Source organism: Somniosus microcephalus, chromosome 3 (assembly GCF_052327205.1).
Source record: "Somniosus microcephalus isolate GS21.2 chromosome 3, FLI_Smic_1.0, whole genome shotgun sequence".
Lineage (NCBI taxonomy): Eukaryota > Metazoa > Chordata > Chondrichthyes > Squaliformes > Somniosidae > Somniosus > Somniosus microcephalus.
This window is the reverse complement of record NC_140989.1, coordinates 351,669,440-351,688,093: the sequence shown is the minus strand read 5'-3', so window position 1 is coordinate 351,688,093 and position 18,654 is coordinate 351,669,440. Positions and strand designations below refer to the sequence as shown.

At 51.1% G+C, this 18,654-nt stretch overlaps 1 protein-coding gene across 1 annotated transcript in view; it reads right to left on the bottom strand.

Annotated features, from left to right (window-relative positions):
• Window positions 1-419: 419 nt before the first annotated feature.
• LOC147122347 (uncharacterized) overlaps window positions 420-18,654 on the bottom strand; it is a 43,308-nt gene continuing 25,073 nt past the window's right edge. The window contains exons 2-4 of the mRNA XM_085978259.1: window positions 4,340-4,502; window positions 3,474-4,181; window positions 420-481 (exon numbers count right to left, since the gene is read on the bottom strand). Of these exons, the coding sequence (XP_085834385.1) occupies window positions 420-481; window positions 3,474-4,181; window positions 4,340-4,502 (933 nt within the window). The remainder of the gene's footprint in view (window positions 482-3,473; window positions 4,182-4,339; window positions 4,503-18,654) is intronic.

Here is an 18,654-nt window from a genome sequence, read left to right as displayed (position 1 = left end):
TATGCTCCACTCGAGCTTCCTCTCCTTTCCTCATCTAACTCTGTCAGCATAACCCTCTATTCCCTTCTCCCTCATAGGCTTGTCCAGCCTCCCCTTAAATACATCTATACTATTCGCTTCAACCACTCCCTGTGGTAGCGAGCTCTACATTCTCACCACTCTCTGGGTAAAGAAGTTTCTCCTGAATTCCCTATTGGATTTCTTGGTGACTATCTTATATTGATGGCCTCTAGTTTCCTCCCCTGTCAAAAAAAATCACGTTAGCTTCCACAAGTTCATCTAGTACCAATGCATTCCTTCCCCAAAAGCCACCTTCTCTCCTCTGGTGGGACATTCCATTGTTACGAGGCTTCCCGCCTTGTGGCCCAGTTGAAAATTAGAGAGACTCAATTGACTGAGCTGCATTTGTCACGATGGCTTTAGTAGAGTGGGTAAAGTTCCCCTTCCTGCACCAGCTTGCCCCAGCCCCTGCCTTCCAGCCCTGAAACAGTTATTATGGGTGGCTGAGAAAAATATGTTGTTTTTCTTTTTGTTGGTTCATATTAAGTGCCACCTAAACATGTACATGTGACTCAAGCCACATGTATGGCGAGCGAAAGCTACATAAAGTGACTACTGTAACCAATCTTATTGCACGACTGCTCGCATTACCACAGATGAGAGAAAAATCAGATGGCAGGTTGGGCTTAGTCATTCTATTGACCTCGCCTCCAGCTCCCAATTGCCCAAACCGCAGCCCCACCACTAGTGTCTAAAATCTGGTAGCAAATTTCTGTCCATTATGTGAAAGACTGGGAGAGCCAGCCACTAGTACTATGCATAAGTTGTAGCAGTGTGTTTGGAGGATCTTTTACTCTACACTAGCAGAAGATCTCTGTAATTGTGCTGAGACACACATATCCACATTTTTGCAACTGTCTCGTAAGATCTACTAAAAGATCCATGTTTTTGTTGTCATAGAGTCATAGGGCCATAGAGTCATAACGGCACAGAAGGAGGCCATTCGGCCCATCAAGGCCATGCCAGCTCCCTGTAGAGCAATCCAGTCAGTCCCATTCCCCCGCTCTATCCCCGTAGCCCTGCAAGTTTATTTCCCTTAAGTGCCTACCCAGTCTCCGCTTGAAAACATTGAGGCCTAGAAATTCAGCTGTTTGCGCCAGCCGTTAGCGCCAGATTTCCGGCGCTATCCACTTAGCGCCCGGGCACCGCCGGATCTGCGCCTACGCCAAAATTCAGCTGGGCTTTAGCGCCGGCGCAAAGTGTTAGCGCCCGCTCAGCTGCGCGCGCATCTTATGACGTCATTCCGTCGTGCAACGCCGTTTGTGCGCCCCAAACCGGAAATTCAGTGGCGCCCGGCCGATGTGGGCATGGCGCTGCTAAGAACTGTGAAATGGAACTCAACAGAGGCCCTGTGGGATTCGGGGAGCGCTAATTAAAGGGCACATCCACTCACCCATAAAAGCCAGCCATTTCGCTGCAATGACTTGACTGGTTTGGATTTCTGCACAGAGAGCAAGGCACAGAGATTACTGATTTCGGACACCATAGGAGAGGTATTTTTGGCTTCTAGCCAGTGCTTTGACATTTGCATCCTTGTGATTTTGCTGTTTGGAACTTTGTAATGGGGGCTGCATGGGGGGCCAACCCTCAGTTGCTACATTTTGTGCGAAGGGCTCGCAGACGCTTTGAGAGAGGGCCAGGCATGCCTAGACGCAGAGGGGCCATTAGGCATCGCCAACGTAGGCCTTACCCAGTCAGGCAATACCGGGAGCAGGTCTCATATCTCACCATGACTGCGGCGCATTGTGTTAAGAGGCTGCGCTTCAGAAGGGAGGTGGTTGGAGAGATCTGCCAGCTGCTTCATGCAGATTTGCAGCCACAGCTCATGTCCAGGGCGTCTCTCTCGGTGGAAGTGAAGGTCACGGTGGCTCTCAGCTTTTATGCAAGCGGCTCCTTCCAAGCCGCTGCTGGGGACATTGCGAACATCTCCCAGTTCGCCACGCATCGCTGCATCCGACAGGTCACCGAAGCACTTTTCGCGAGGAGGCACCAATTCATCTCCTTCCCCATGACCCAACACAAGCAGGAGCAGCGTGCAGTCGGATTTGCCAGGATCGCGGGCTTCCCCATGGTGCAGGGCGCCATTGACTGCACGCATGTGGCTATGCGGGCACCTATCCACAATGCCGAGCAATACCGCAACCGGAAGGGCTACCATTCCCTAAATGTGCAGCTGGTGTGTGACCACAGGCAGCGCATCCTAGCTGTCAATGCCCGCTTCCCAGGAAGCAGCCACGATGCCTTTATCCTGCGCCAGACTACTGTGGCTGACATGTTCCAGGCACAGCCTCCACCAAGGGGATGGCTTATCGGGGACAAGGGCTACCCTTTGTGCAGATGGCTCATGACCCCGCTCCGCGCGCCCAGGACCCCAGCGGAGCTGGCATACAACGAAAGCCATCAAGCCACAAGGAACCTAATAGAGCAAACGATAGGCGTCCTCAAGCAACGGTTCCGTTGCCTGGATCGTTCGGGCGGGTCTCTTCAGTATTCGCCGGATAGAGTCTCCCAGTTCGTCGTGGTGTGCTGCATGCTCCACAACCTGGCTATCCGCAGGACTCAGGCACTGCCACCTGACATTGCCCCACCACCTCAGGAGGACGAGCAGGAGGACCCTGAGGAGGAGGAGCACCAGGCCAGGAGGGAGCGACAAGGTCCAAGGGCCGTCCGCCGGGGGCTTATTGCTCAACACTTCTAGGCCCCCTGTCAGGGAATGGCCTGGGCCACTGAACGCAGCCGCTCCGCAAGCCCTCAGCCGGTTAACCCAACAACCACTTGAAACATGACACCTGCACATGGTGAATAAATAAACATCTTTATTTCAAAAACTCAGGGCCCTTCCCACATGGAAGAGCAAAACAGAGAAGACCCCCAAAAAACAGTCACAAACTTCTGTCACTCCCAAAACCTGGGGAGGACTAACAAAACATCACCATCCAAATGGCCTTCCTCACTGGCCTAACAAAAACAAGCCCCCCCCCACAACACAAACACCCCCATAAAACCAAACCACATAATGCCCCCCAGAACAGAAGCCCCCGCATCACCCAAACCCTCGCTCAACACACTCTATTCGGTGTGGCGAGAGGGCGAGTCTGTCGACAGCCGTCTTTTGCCCCGGCCCGTCCTGCTGCTGCGCCTCAAGCTGGGCCGTGAGGCTGTGGCGAGGCTGGGGGAAGGATCTTCAGGGCGACAAGGCGTCTCGCCAGATGCCCTTGGGGGTCGGCCTACACGAGGGCGGGCCCGGGAGGGGCCGGCTGGTGGCTGCTGCAGCTGTGGGTGGCCCTCTTCACTGCCTGCAGCAGCTCCTTGCACCCTGGCTGGGGGAGTGGCAGGCTCGCCTGCACCAATGGGGACAAGGTGGGTGATGCCAGGCGCGCGCTGGTCGCCAGACACACGTGCACTCGGGCGGCCTGGCCGGGGATCAAGCGCGCCAAACTGTTGGTCGCCAGACCGGTGTGCGGCAGCAGGGCGGTGGCTGGCCTGGCGACGCCTCCGCGCCAGTGCGAGGGTGGCAGAAGTCAGTGCCCCAACTGCGCCGGCATGTGCCCGCATCTGCAGTGCCATTGTCTGCACAGCACCTCTCAGCTGGCGACTGGCGTGCTGCGCTGCCTCGAGTTGTTGCACCCCCCTCTCATGCGCTGCCACAAGGAGCTCCACCCCCCTGGCGTGCGCTGCTGCGAATTGCTCTAGGCCCCTGGCCTGGGATTGGCCGAAAGCCACCACACTTTGTGCGAGGCTTTCGATGGCGTGAGGCATCTGTGCCACCACCTCCATGATTTCGACGTGCCGCCGCTCCGACACCGCCGACATCTCGTCCAGGAGGCGCACCTCCTGGGCGACGTCCGAGTCCGGACTGGAGGGCGCCTCCACCCTCTGGCCAGAAGGCTGGCGTGCCGCCGGAGCCTTGCCGCGTGCGTCCATGCCACTGGGACCAGGTTCGGGGCTCCCCTCCCCCGCCTCCCCCTGGCTCTCCGGCACGCCAGACGTCTCCCCTTCATTGCCATCTCCTGGAGCGGAGGAGGGTTCCCCCGAGGTGGCGCCTTCCTGCTGCTCCTCAACGTCCTCCTCCTCCGAGGGCCTGGCTGTCTGGGCTTCAGGGAGCACCTCCTCCTCACCAGCTGAAAGCAGGAAGGCACAAGTGTAGCTTTAGAGTGAGGACAGGCCGACAGCGAGGGAGGCCGCACTGGTGCATTATTCGCATTTTTCGGCCAGTGGGGAAGGATGTAGATCTGATGCGCGAGGGCAAGGAGAGAGGTGCACCCGGTCCTGTCCTTACCAGTGGGTTCCAGTATAGGGTCGGCGTCGCCGAGCGCCACAGGCCCAATCACCGGGTGACGCAGCAGTCGGGCCACCCTCTCTTCCAGAACCGTTAGCTCCTGGTAATCGCGAGGGCCTCCACCAGTGACATGCAGGCTCCTGGCGTTCCTCGCCAGCTTGGCCTGCAAGAGAAAGGAGGGCGTCTAAGTACAGTGTGGTGCCCCGTTGTTGTGTGTGAGGCCTCCCATGGTGGAATAGCTTGCACAGTGTGGTGCCCTGTTGCTGTGTGTGAGGCCTCCCATGGTGGAATAGCTTGCACAGTGTGGTGCCCTGTTGCTGTGTGTGAGGCCTCCCATGGTGGAATAGCTTGCACAGTGTGGTGCCCTGTTGCTGTGTGTGAGGCCTCCCATGGTGGAATAGCTTGCACAGTGTGATAAGTGCAGAAAGAGCTATTGATTAACATGCAAGTGCCATTGCAGCGGCAGCAGGGCTGGGCATTAGACCTTGGATGTCCCTTTGGCCCTAATGGGAGGTGCACATGCAAGGATGAGGGGGACACTGGAAAGGGTACTCACCTTGACCAGCCGACATAGGTCATTGTATTTCTTGCGGCACTGGTCCGCACTCCTGGGAACATCGGAGTTGGAGGAGACCCTCCGGGCAATTTTGGTCCACGCCTCCCTGAACTGGCTCCTGGGAGCCTTCCTGCCACTAGCCGGGCACACGACCCGTCTTCTCTTGCGTACCCCATGAAGGAGCACACCCAGCGCATGCTCAGAGAACCGCTGGGCTCTTTCACGGGCCCTCTCCATGACCTCCAGGCGTTGATTTGGTACACAACCAGTCCTGAGGCCTAGTTGCAGGGCTACAGCATGCAGGGCGTGGCTGCAGTCAAAGTTGACCCTTCCCCCTTTAAGAGCTGGCCGGCGTCAGGGTGTCTGCTGACACTCACCACATGATCGCACCTGCGCTGCGCCCGGAATCGGCGTTATCAGGCTGCATCGCCGGATTAGCGCCTGAACACAGGGTTCCAACGCCTTTTGCAGCGCTCGGCCAAAAAGTTGGCCAAATCTACTGAATTTCGGCGAGCTCGCCTGCACTTTCCGGCGGCCGCTAAATTTGCCGAGCGCCCGACTTTAGCGCCGCAATAGCGTCCGAACTGAATTTCTAGGCCTCGAGTGTCTCCGCTTCCAACACTTCCGTCAGCAGCGAATTCCAGGTCATCACCACTCGCTGCTTAAAAAAGTTTTTCCTCACATCCTCCCTGTATCTCTTGCCCAAAACCTTAAATCTGTGTCCCCTAGTTCTTGTACCATCAACGAGTGGGAACAGCCTTTCCCCGTCTAGCCTATTCAAACCCGTCATAATCTTGTACACCTCTATCAAATCACCCCTCAACCTCCTTTGCTCTAATGAAAACAAATCCAGCTTCTCCAACCTGTCCTTGTAGCTAAGATCCCCCATCCCCGGAACCATTCTGGTAAATCTCCTCTGCACCCTCTGAAGGGCCTTCACATTCTTCCTAAAGTGTGGTGACCAGAACTGGATGCAATACTCTAATTGTGGCCTAACCAGCACTTTATAAAGGTTCAGCATAATATCTCTACTTTTGTACTCAATACCTCTATTTATGAAGCCCAAGATACCATGGCCTAGAAATTGAGTGCCCTTAGCGCCGATTTTGCGGCGCTAGAGGGCCTAGCGCTGCATTTGGCGCCGGCGCTGAAATTGCCTGGGGCCCTTACGCCGCGGTAAACCGGTAGCGCTGCGCCGGCACCGATGACGTCATCGGTGTGCGCAGCGTCCCGGTTGCCATGCCGACGGGCCCCAGCGCCGAAATTCAGTTGCGGCCGCCTCGCCCGTGACAGCCGCAACTAAGACTCTGGCAACAGAGTCTTACGAGTCTTTGCGCCGGCGCATTAAAGGCCCCGCGGCGGCCGGACGCTTTCCCGCCGGCCGCCTGGCCGCAGCTCCCTCCCCGGACTTCCCCCCCCCCCCCCCCGGAACAGAAGCAAGCCCGGCACTTGTCCGAGGTGCCGGGCTCATTTTTTAAAAGATTTTCGCGGGCCGCGATCGGGTGCAGGCAGCTCCTCCTTAAGGGAAGGAGGAGGCCTGCACTTCCCGAGCCTGCCGCACCGCATCGGGTGCCGCAGCGCCGGAATTGCGGCGCGAAACGGCAGTTAGCGCCGATTTACCGCCGCAAAGACCCTTCAGTAGCGCCGGCAGCCGTTTGGGCGCGGCCCTGCTGAATTTTTGGCGCGCGCAGGGGGACTTAGCGCCGGCACTAACTTCCGGCGCTAAAGCCCTGGCTAAGCCAAAACTCAATTTCTAGGCCCATATGCTTTGTTAACCACTCTCTCAATATGTCCTGCCACCGTCAGGGACCTATGCACATTAACTCCCAGGTCCCTCTGTCCCTGCACACTCTTTAAAACTGTACTATTAAGTGTATATAACCTCTCCCTATTCCTTCTGCCAAAATGCATCACCTCACACTTCTCTGTATTAAATTCCATTTGCCACTTGTCTGCCCATTCTACTAGCCTTTCTATGTCCTGTTGCAGTTGATTGATATCATTATTACCGTTTGCCACACCCCCAAGTTTGGTGTCATCGGCAAATTTAGAAATTCTACTCTGTTTTCCAATTTCCAGGTCATTTATATATATTTAAAAAAGCAATGGCCCCAACACTGACCCTTGGGGAACATCACTGTCTACCATCCTCCAGTCTGAAAAACAGCCATTTACCACAATTCGCTGTTTTCTGTCCTTAAGCCAATTCCTTATCCAAGCTGCCACTGACCCACCTATTCCATGAGCCTCACTTTTGTTAACCAGCCTTCTATGTGGTACTTTGTCAAACGCCTTCCTAAAATCCATGTAGACAACATCCATTGCATTCCCTTCATCAATCCTCCCTGTTACTTCATCAAAAAATTCAATTAGATTAGTCAAACACGATCTGCCTTTTACAAATCCGTGTTGGCGCTCTTTAATTAACTTAAACCTTTCCAAATGCCCGTTAATTTTTTTCCTTGATTATTGTTTCTAAAACTTTACCCACCACTGATGTTAAACTGACCGGCCTGTTGTTACTAGGATTGTCCTTACACCCTTCCTTGAACAATGGTGTCACATTTGCCACTTTCCAATCCTCAGACACCTCCCCCCGCATCTAGGGAGGATTGGAAAATTATGGCAAGCCCTTCCGCTATCTCCTCCCCCAATTCCCTTAGCAACCTGGGATGCAAGTCATCTGGACCAGATGACTTGTCCGCTCTAAGCATACCCAACCTTTCTAGTACATCCTGTCTTATCAATTTTCACCCCTTCCATTGCTTCTACCTTTTCCACTTCTACCGATATTTTGTCAGCATCCACCTCCTTAGTAAACACTGATACAAAGTACTCATTGAGTATTCTAGCCTTGCCCTGTGCCTCTAAACATATAAGTCATGTTAAATGAAGTAGGAAATTTAGAAATAACTATCAGTGTTGCAGAAGATTAAAATTCAGTGAAATGCCGTCTTCACTCACAGTCAAAATATACAAGCTGGGTGTGCAATATTTCTGACTTATTTAATGGAAATATATTTCTTATTTAATAGGAATCCAAATTAAGAATGAGAAAATTTGTCACAAAAATACTAAGCAGGAACATGGGTATGGAGTTTCCAAGGTTACTTAGCTGATGAAATCAGAAGGATTAAATGGAACGGCTTACTTCCAGAACAAAATGACCTAAATGGCTATTAATGGTCATGGAAGTACTTGGCACAGTCAAAATAAACTGTTAGTTGCATTTTAATATAAATTCAAACCTTTCAATTTATAGGGGGATTATTGGACATTATATTTGGACTTGTGGGGAGAAACCTGCTTTGGCTGGTAACTGAGCACTCATCGAGCCTATATTTGTAATTTACTGACATTTGTAAGTTAAGTCATCCACTGGGGAACGTTACAGTTCAAGCTTTTAAGGCGCTGTTTTCAACAGTGTTACAGCGTTTACTGTGCATGGCGCTCACCCCCCACACGCCCCACAATCAGGAAACGTGCTTCATATTAACGCTGCCATCACAGATATAGGTTTCCGTCAGTCTAACAATTAATCCCAATTACAGTGAGTTGCTACACTGGGACAAGTAGAAGTGAATCCCAGCAAGCACGGTGCCACGGAGGTTGTACCGCAGAGGTCAGATTTTGAAGGTGGCTGACACTGTTAAATGTCACAGAGAGGTCGAGGAGGAAAAGAAAGGTTAGTGCATCACAGTCATTGGGTGCCACTGACCAGGGTGGCATCATTTCTGGGAACATGGCAGGAGCCAGACAGAAGCCGATTTAACCACGGGGTCATGGAATAGGTGAGCATGAAGCTGTGGGGCAGCAGCACATTTGGCCATCTCCTTGGTCGCTCCACTATCCTGAGCATTTACTGCTGGAATGGTCTTTATTCCACCTGTTCATGGTCAATGGGTCCCGTTTGAAATATAACGTGAAGATTGTGTCGGGGTACTCGTCAATGTAACACCAGTTGTGTAACGTATGTTAATCTAATGTCAGCTGTGAGCAAACTCTAAAGAATCCAAAATTCGAGAGCAACTTAGTGAGCATTATGAAATGCGTGGGTTATTCAAGGCCAGCCTTGAATTTGGCATGGTTTTGTGAATGTCTGATAAATGTAATACATTTTCTAATGAATCAATTGCATAGACAAAGGGAGTGCAGTCAATGCGGTATGTAGGAATTTTGAAAGGTATTTGATAAGGTGCCGCACATGCTTGTCACAAAATTTCAAGCATATGGTATAAGAGAAAATGTAGCACCATCTAGGAAACAAAGATTTAGGCCCCAATTGTAACTCCAGGCCAGTTTTTGGACAGTGGTGCGAGCTCCCAGAATGGGCAGGAAGTGGACAGCAGGTAAGTGACGTGATTGGCTGGCGGGCCATCCTGTGGGAGGGGGGTTCCGTGTTCAGGGGCCGGGGGTGGGTCCGTGGCAGGTGGAGACTTAAGCTTTCCTGTGGGGTCCGGATGAGTACTCCTGCTCCTCCTGGTCCCACAAGGAATGCTAAAAAAAAAGAAAAAAATACCCTTGCTAGGGTAGATGTAGAGAAAATGTTTCCACTTGTGGAGGAGTGCAAAACTAGAGATCATAAATATAAGATAGGCACTAATAAATCCAGTAGGGAATTCAGGAGGAACATCTTTACCCAAAGAGTGGTGATAATGTGGAACTTGCTACCACAGGGAGTAGTTGAGGCAAATAGTATAAATGCATTTAAGGGGAATCTAGATAAACACATGAGGGAGATAGGAATAGAAGGGTATGCTGATAGAGTTAGATGGAGAGGGGTGGGAGGAGGCTCTTGTGGAGCATAAACATCGGCATAGACCAGTTGGGCCGAATGGCTTGTTTCTGTGCTGTAGACTCGATGTAACCTCTTTGGGCCTCATCTGAGCCCGATCCTCTTTGTTGCTGGGCTGGCCTTGCTGGAAACTCACTGCCACTTCCCGCTGAGGCCGCCTAGTAAAAATTGCAGTCGGGATCCGATGACATCAGATGGCATTAAAAAGAACCCTGGCGATTTTGGGTCGGCGTCCTTGACTTCTTCTTCTTAAGCAGTCCCTCAGAACCGAGGATGACTTGCTTCCACATTAAAAATCAGTTCTCAGGTGACTGATGAGCCCAATGCGGGACCTACAGTCTCTGTCACAGGTGGGGCAGACGGTGGTTAAAGGGGCGGGTGTGGGTGGGGTGCTTGGGTTGACGTGCGCTTCTTGAGCTGCCTGCGCTTGGCTTCCGGCGAAGAGACTCAAGGTGTTCGGCGCCTTCCCAAATGCTTCTCCTCCACTTTGTGCAGTCTTGGGCCAGTGTGGTGAAATAAGTCTTATAAGTATATACCTTATTCTACCTGTGTATAGTTTCCTATTGTAATCTATTGTAACCCTGCTGTTTTCTTGGTTGGCCAGGAATGCTGATGTACTGTATACCACTCTGCTGTGCCATTGATTGTCCTGATCTGTTACTTCGCCCCTGGCTCCGCCTCCTAGTTCACTTCTGAGAAGCTGGTCAGAAGGCTAACATGTGTGTTCTGTTCTGTCCAGTTCTAAGCTATTAAAAGCCAACTGTTTGAGGTATAACTACTAGTCTCTGTAGCTATTTAAGGTATATCAATTTTAATAGCTTATTACTTCCAGGGATGGACAGACTCCTGAAGCCGGAGCGTCTAGACAGTGATCCACATTCGGCGGACGCATCGAAGAAATTCGCACATTGGCTCCGGTGTTTCGAACATTTCATTGCATCGCTCGATGATGGGGCCAACAAACTGGGCCTACTGACTAACCTAGTAAGTCATCGGACTTACTCGCTAATTGGGGACGCTTCTACATACGAGGATGCACTCGCGACTCTCAAGGCCCAATACCTGAAGCCTGTTAATGAGGTGTATGCCAGGCATCTCTTGGCTACCCGCAGGCAACTACCGGAGGAATCGCTGGATGATTTTCTACAGAATCTAAAGGCCCTGGCGAAGGACTGCAACTACAAAGCCGTGACGGCCATTTTGTACCAGGAAGAAGCGGTTCACGATTCGTTTATATCGGGCCTTCGATCGAATTACATTAGGCAGAGGTTGCTTGAAAGGGACACTCTGGATCTAAAGACGGCCGTGGCTACGGCTCGATCGCTGGATGTGGCGCAGAAGAACTCCGAGACCTATGCGTCAGGCCATGCGGCCCTCTCAGCCTCGTGCACGCCGAGCGAGGAGGCGCCATCCTCTCCGCCTGGGCCTCGGACCAGCCCTACACCACGGGAGTCTCCACCCAGCCCCACCACTGCAGCGATGTCCCGCGGACCAAGATGCTACTTCTGCGGCCAGCTCAAGCACCCCAGACACCGATGTCCTGCGAGAGACGCCACATGTTTCAAGTGCAAGAAACGGGGACATTTCAGCAAGGTATGTAAGGGGAATCCCATACCTGATACAGTCTCCGCGGCCCTACACGTGGTCCCAGAATTTGATACCGTCTCAGTGGCCGCCTACGGATCTACGATAGCCTCAGTCACGGTTGACCAGTCCAGACCACATCCACTATCAAAGTCTATGATGGACGTTAAGGTAAACGGACACACGACGAAGTGTTTAATCGATTGCGGGAGTACTGAGAGTTTTATTCACCCTAGCCTCATCAAACCGTACTCACTAAAGGTGTACCCTACCCGGAGCAAAATCGCGATGGCATCTAAGTCCCTCACTTCGGAGGTAATCGGTTTCTGTAAAGTAACACTGACTGTTAAGGGCACAGAGTATAAAGATTTTAAACTCCTTGTGTTGCCGCAGCTCTGCGTGAAACTAATTCTAGGCCTAGATTTCCAGTGCCACCACGAGAGCGTCACACTTGCATATGGCGGATCCCAGCCCCCGCTCACAGTTTGCGGCCTCTCCACTTTAAAGATAAGCCCACCATCCCTGTTTGCGAACCTCGCCCCAAACTGTAGACCTATCGCGACCAAAAGTTGACGGTACAGTTCGGAAGATAAAAAAATTTATAAAAGAAGAAGTAGGAAGGCTACAGCGGGAGGGTATCATCGAAAATAGTAATAGCCCGTGGCGTGCTCAGGTAGTGGTGGTTAAAACTAACGAAAAGAAACGGCTCGTGGTCGACTACAGCCAGACCATCAACATATATACGCAACTAGACGCTTATCCCTTGCCTCGCATCTCCGAGATGGTGAACCAGATTGCCCAGTATCGTGTGTTTTCCACTATTGACTTAAAGTCTGCCTATCACCAGCTCCCCATAAAAGTAGACGACCGTCCTTATACGGCTTTTGAAGCAAATGGGCGCCTGTACCAATTCCTTAGGGTACCCTTCGGGGTCACGAATGGAGTTTCCGTTTTCCAACGGGAAATGGACCGTATTGTAGATGAGAATGCGTTGGAGGCAACATTTCCGTACCTGGACAATGTTACTATCTGTGGACGCGACCAACAGGAGCATGACCGGAATCTCGCTAAATTTCTAGAGACTGCCCAAAAGCTAAACCTGACCTATAACGAGCACAAATGTACTTTCAACACTGCTCGTCTGTGTATTCTCGGCTGTGTGGTAGAGAATGGGGTAATCGGGCCAGACCCTGAACGATTACGCCCGCTTAAAGAACTACTACTGCCACATAACCCTAAGGCCTTAAGAAGGTGTCTGGGATTCTTCTCTTATTATGCTCAGTGGGTGGCCAACTATTCGGACAAAGCCCGAGCCCTTATCAAGTCGACGTCCTTCCCTCTATCAGTAGAAGCGCAGGAGGCATTCACCAACATCAAACGGGACATTGAAAAGGTCGTGGTATGTGCTGTAGATGAGAGGATACCCTTCCAGGTAGAGAGCGATGCTTCTGATTTCGCGTTGGCTGCAACCCTCAACCAGGCCGGGAGACCGGTAGCCTTCTTTTCCCATACACTACAGGGTCCTGAAGTCAGGCATTCTTCCGTTGAGAAGGAAGCACAAGCAATTATCGAGGCGGTCAGACATTGGAGACATTATCTCGCCGGCAAACGTTTCACACTCCTCACTGACCAGCGGTCTGTGGCCTTCATGTTTAACACGAAGCAGAGAGGCAAGATAAAAAATGACAAGATCCTAAGATGGCGGATAGAACTGTCCACTTACAACTACGATATTATGTACAGGCCAGGAGCACTCAACGAGCCACCCAATGCCCTATCTCGAGGGGTATGTGCCAGCATTAGTACTGACAAGCTCCAAAGTCTCCACGACGCACTCTGCCACCCAGGAATCACCCGATTGAATCACTTCAAGTCTCGCAACTTACCCTACTCCATTGAGGAGGTCCGAACGATGACCAGAGCCTGCCGCATTTGTGTGGAACGCAAACCCCGCTTCTACAGGCCCGAACAAGCTCACCTCATCAAGGCAACTCGGCCATTCGAGCGCCTAAGCCTTGATTTCAAAGGTCCTCTCCCATCGGTTGATCGTAATGTCTATTTCCTCAACGTTATAGACGAATACTCTCGTTTCCCCTTTGCCATTCCCTGCCCGGACATGACCAGTGCTACGGTAATCAAAAGCCTCTGCAACTTATTCTGTCTGTTCGGTATGCCCAACTATATCCATAGCAACAGAGGGACGTCGTTTATGAGTGATGAGTTACGCCGGTTCTTACTATCAAAAGGGATTGCTACTAGTAGAACCACTAGCTACAACCCCCGGGGCAATGGGCAGGTTGAGAGGGAGAATGCGACAGTGTGGAAGGCAGTCATTCTGTCTTTAAAATCGAAAGGCCTACCGACCTCTCGCTGGCAGGAAGTTCTTCCCGATGTACTGCATTCCATAAGGTCTCTGCTGTGCACCGCAACAAATGCTACTCCTCATGAGAGGATGTTCGGTTTCCCCAGGAAATCTTCCTCAGGTATTTCACTACCCGGGTGGTTGATGTCCCCGGGCACTGTACTGCTACGAAAACATGTGAGAGGTCATAAGACTGATCCCCTAGTGGAGGAAGTACAGCTCCTCCACGCCAATCCTCAGTACGCATATATCCAATACCCTGATGGACGTGAGGATACTGTTTCAATAAAGGACCTGGCTCCGAGAGAGAGAGCGATGCTGCTAGCGAAGATGCGGGTGTGGAGCACCGTGATGCGCCGCCTGTGGGGGTGGGATGCCCGGAGTTACAAGACGTACAAAACGTCGTTTTGGAAAACCCAGCAGACGCCGGGACGGCGGAGGAACCTGAGCAAGTCCCCCAAGAGGTTCCTCGGCCGACGCTACGTCGCTCACTACGAACTGTAAAACCCCCAGTCAGACTTAACTTATAGGAGGGGTGAATGTGGTGAAATAAGTCTTATAAGTATATACCTTATTCTACTTGTGTATAGTTTCCTATTGTAATCTATTGTAACCCTGCTGTTTTCTTGGTTGGCCAGGAATGCTGATGTACTGTATACCACTCTGCTGTGCCATTGATTGTCCTGATCTGTTACTTCGCCCCTGGCTCCGCCTCCTAGTTCGCTTCTGAGAAGCTGGTCAGAAGGCTAACATGTGTGTTCTGTTCTGTCCAGTTCTAAGCTATTAAAAGCCAGCTGTTTGAGTTATAACTACCAGTCTCTGTAGCTATTTAAGGTATATCATCCAGGGATTCCCAGGTGTCGGTGGGAATGTTACACTTTTTCAAGGAGGATTTGAGGGTGTCTTTGAAGCGTTTCCTCTGCCCATCTGGGGCTCTCTTGCCATGTCAGAGCTCCGAGTAGAGCGCTTGTTTTGAGAGTCTCGTATCGGGCATGCAGACGATGTGGCCCGTCCATCGGAGCTGATCGAGCGTGGTCAAAGCTTTGATGCTGGGAATGTTGGCCTGAGCGAGAACACTGACATTGGTGCGCTTATCCTGCCAATGGATTTGCAGGGTCCTGTGGAGGCAGCATTGGTGGTACCTCTCCAGTGCTTTGAGGTGCCTGCTGTACATGGCCCATGTCTCTGAAGCATACAGCAGGGCAGGTATCATTACTGCTCTGTAGACCATGAGCTTAGTGCCGGGTTTGAGGTCCTGGTCTTCAAACACACGCTTCCTCAGGCGACCGAAGGCTGCACTGGCACACTGAAGGTAGTGCTGGACTTCGTCATCGACATCTGCCCTTGTTGACAGTAGGCTCCTGAGGTATGGAAAGTGGTCCACGTTGTCCAAGGCCTCGTCATGGATTTTGATAATCGAAGAGCAGTACTGTGTGGCGGGGGCAGGTTGGTAGAGGACCTTTGTTTTACAGATGTTTAGTGTAAGGCCCATGCTCTCGTACACTTCGGTGAAGGTGTTGACGATGGTTTGGAGTTCGGCCTCAGAGCGTGCGCAGATGCAAGCGTCATTTGCATACTGTAATTCGATGACAGAGGATGGGACGACCTTGGATCTGGACTGGAGGTGACGAAGGTTGAACAGTTTCCCAGGAAGATTGAGAAGAGCGTTGGTGCAATGACACAGCCTTGCTTGACCCTGGTCCGTACGTGAATTGGGTCTGTGGTAGATCCATTGGTCAGGATCACGGCTTGCATGTCGTCGTGAAGCAGGCGGAGGATGCTGACAAACTTTTGAGGGCAGCCAAATTTGAGGAGGGCACTTCATAATATCTCACGGTTGACAGTCTCGAAGGCCTTTGTGAGGTCAAAGAAGGCCATGTACAGCGGTTGGTGCTGCTCCCTGCATTTCTCTTGTAGTTGACACGCGGTGAAGATCATGTCCAATGTGCCCCTTAGTGGGCGGAATCCGCATGCCGATTTTGGGTGGGTGTCCTTGACACCTGCTCAGGAGAGCACGTGAAAATTGGTGTCCACCAGCTCTCGCCGGCTACAGGGAGGGTAGAAGAGATCAGGCTCCTGATGACATCATCTGACCCGATCTACTCATTTAAAGTAGGACCCCGCTTCCTTCTTGTGGGTATCTCGCTCGCCTGCTCAAAAGATCAGGTTAACATGGAGACATGGCGGGAAGGAAGCGGGATCAGAGGGGTTAGTGACTTGTGTTATTTTAACTGCCCCTCCGCCCCCCGTTTGGTTTCCGCCAGGCAGGGGGCAGTTAAAATCGGGGCATGTAGCTTTAATGAGATACTGGGACTACTTCCACATCAACACAGAAGGTAAGAGGAGATTTAGTAGAGTTTTTTTAAATTAAATTATGAATGGTTTTGACAATGTAAATATGGAAAGATTATTTCCTCCGGTTGGGGATTCAGCGATGAGATCATCAATTTAAAGTTGTCATTAAAAGAGTGAGGAGAGAAGGTGGGAAACATTTATTGTTGGAGATGCAATGCTTTGCCACCATGGAATGGTTGAGACAGAGAAAAGTGGATAAATATTTGAAACAAAGAAGATGCTGGATTATGGGGTGAGAGCAGCGCAGTGGGATTAGTTTTGGATTACTCGAGCAAAGAGCCAGCACAGACACAATGGGGAGAATGGCCTCGGTTTGTGCTGTAAGCTTCTATGACTCTATAATAAAAGCGTTAAAAATGGCAAAATTGTTAAATTTACCAATACCAGAACATTTGTGTGTTTGAAAGGCCTGCAGCAGTTTCATGTCAGACGCCTGAACTTTTGCGATTGTCCCAGTTCCCAGTAGTGTATTTAGACTTCCAAAAGGCATTTGACAAGGTGCCACACAAAAGATTATTGCTTAAGATAAAAAATCACGGGATTGGGGGTAATATTCTGGCATGGATAGAGGATTGGCTATCTAACAGAAGGCAGAGAGTTGGGATAAATGGTTCATTCTCAGACTGGCAATCAGTAACCAGTGGTGTTCCGCAGGGGTCAGTGCTGGGTCCCCAACTCTTTACAATCTATATTAACGATTTGGAGGAGGGGACCGAGTGTAACATATCAAAGTTTGCAGATGATACTAAGATGGGAGGGAAAGTAGTGAGAGAGGAGGACATAAAAAACCTGCAAGGGGACATAGACAGGCTAAGTAAGTGGGCAGAGACTTGGCAGATGGAATACAATACTGGAAAGTGTGAGGTTATGCACTTTGGCAGGAAAAATCGTAGAGCAAGTTATTATCTTAATGGCAAGAAGCTGGAAAGTACTGAAGTACAAAGGGATCTGGGGGTCCTGGTGCACGAAACTCAAAAGGTTAGTATGCAGGTGCAGCAAGTGATTGAGAAGGCCAATGGAATGTTGGCTTTCATTGCTAGGGGGATAGAATATAAAAATAGGGAGGTATTGCTTCAGTTGTACAAGGTATTGGTGAGACCGCACCTGGAATACTGCATACAGTTTTGGTGTCCATACTTAAGAAAAGACATACTTGCTCTCGAGTCAGTACAAAGAAGGTTCACTCGGTTAATCCCGGGGATGAGGGGATGGACATATGAGGAGAGGTTGAGTAGATTGGGACTCTACTCATTGGAGTTCAGAAGAATGAGAGGCGATCTTATTGAAACATATAAGATTGTGAAGGGGTTGGATCGGGTGGATGCGGGGAGGATGTTCCAGATGATGGGTGAAACTAGAACTAGGGGGCATAGTCTTAGAATAAGGGGCTGCTCTTTCAAAACTGAGATGAGGAGGAACTACTTCACTCAGAAGGTGGTAGGTCCATGGAATATGCTGCCCCAAAAAGCTGTCGAAGCTACATCATTACATAAATTTAAAACAGAAATAGACAGTTTCCTAGAAGTAAAGGGAATTAAGGGTTACGGGGAGCGGGCAGGAATTTGGACATGAGTTTAGGTGCGGATCGGTCATGGCCCTGTGGGTAGCGGAGCAGGCCCAGGGGCCATGTAGCCTGATCCTGCTCCTGTTTCGTGTGTCTAATTCTGTTAGATTCAGGAGATGGTTCTGTGATAGTAGATTGGCGGTTAGGATCAGATCAGCCATGATCTTATTGAATGGCGGAGCAGGCTCGAGGGGCCGATTGGCCTACTCCTGCTCCTATTTCTTATGTTCTTATGTTCTTATGACGAGACCCACAGCAGGTTGCAGTTTCCAACAAGCATCCGTGCCTAGCAACCTCCAGAAATCTTGTGCTTGGTAGCGAGACTGGCCGGGACCTCCTACTTGCGAGCCCCATCTCCTCCAGTGGAAAGGTGCTGGGAATGAAAATCCCAAGGGAAGTTAATTTTAGGAGCTGTGAAAGTTACCACAGTTTTCCTTTTGAGGTAAGTATGGGAGCAAAAAAGGGTGTATTGTAGGAATTAACGAATTCCTACGAATAACTGAGATCGACACAGGAGAGCAATTAAACAGGTCTTTACACAAAGGAGATGCCACAGGGACTGCCTGGGCAGCCCCGTGGTTTGCGACGTGACGTCATCGTGTTTGCCCGCGTTTTCCCGCGCTCTTAAAGGGGCCACGCCCCGTACATGCAAACTCTATATACAAAACACAGTAATGCCTAACACAATGGTACAGGTTTAGGCTGGTGTTAGAACATCGTTAAAGGGAATTATATACAGTTATCCAGAGTCATTCAGTGGTTCTGCCACATGCGCCCCCCCCAGAATTCGCTTTAACGGACAAAGTCAAACGGTGAGGGGGTCTGACAAGCCTGTCAGAACGACTCCTGTACTCTCGAGGCGGAGGCTGCTGGGCGGCTGGCAGTTTGGCGGGCGGTCGCACTTGATCTGCCGTAACGACGATGGTTGGTCGACCCCGTCTCGGTGGTTGTGCTGTCTTAACGGGGCGGTCGAGGTCTAAATGCGCTGGCTTTAAGCGGTCGATCGAAATGTAGTCTGGTTTACCACCGACATCTACCGTGAAGGTTTTGTCCCCCGCTTCCAACACGCGGAGGGGACCGGTATATGGGGCCTTGAGCA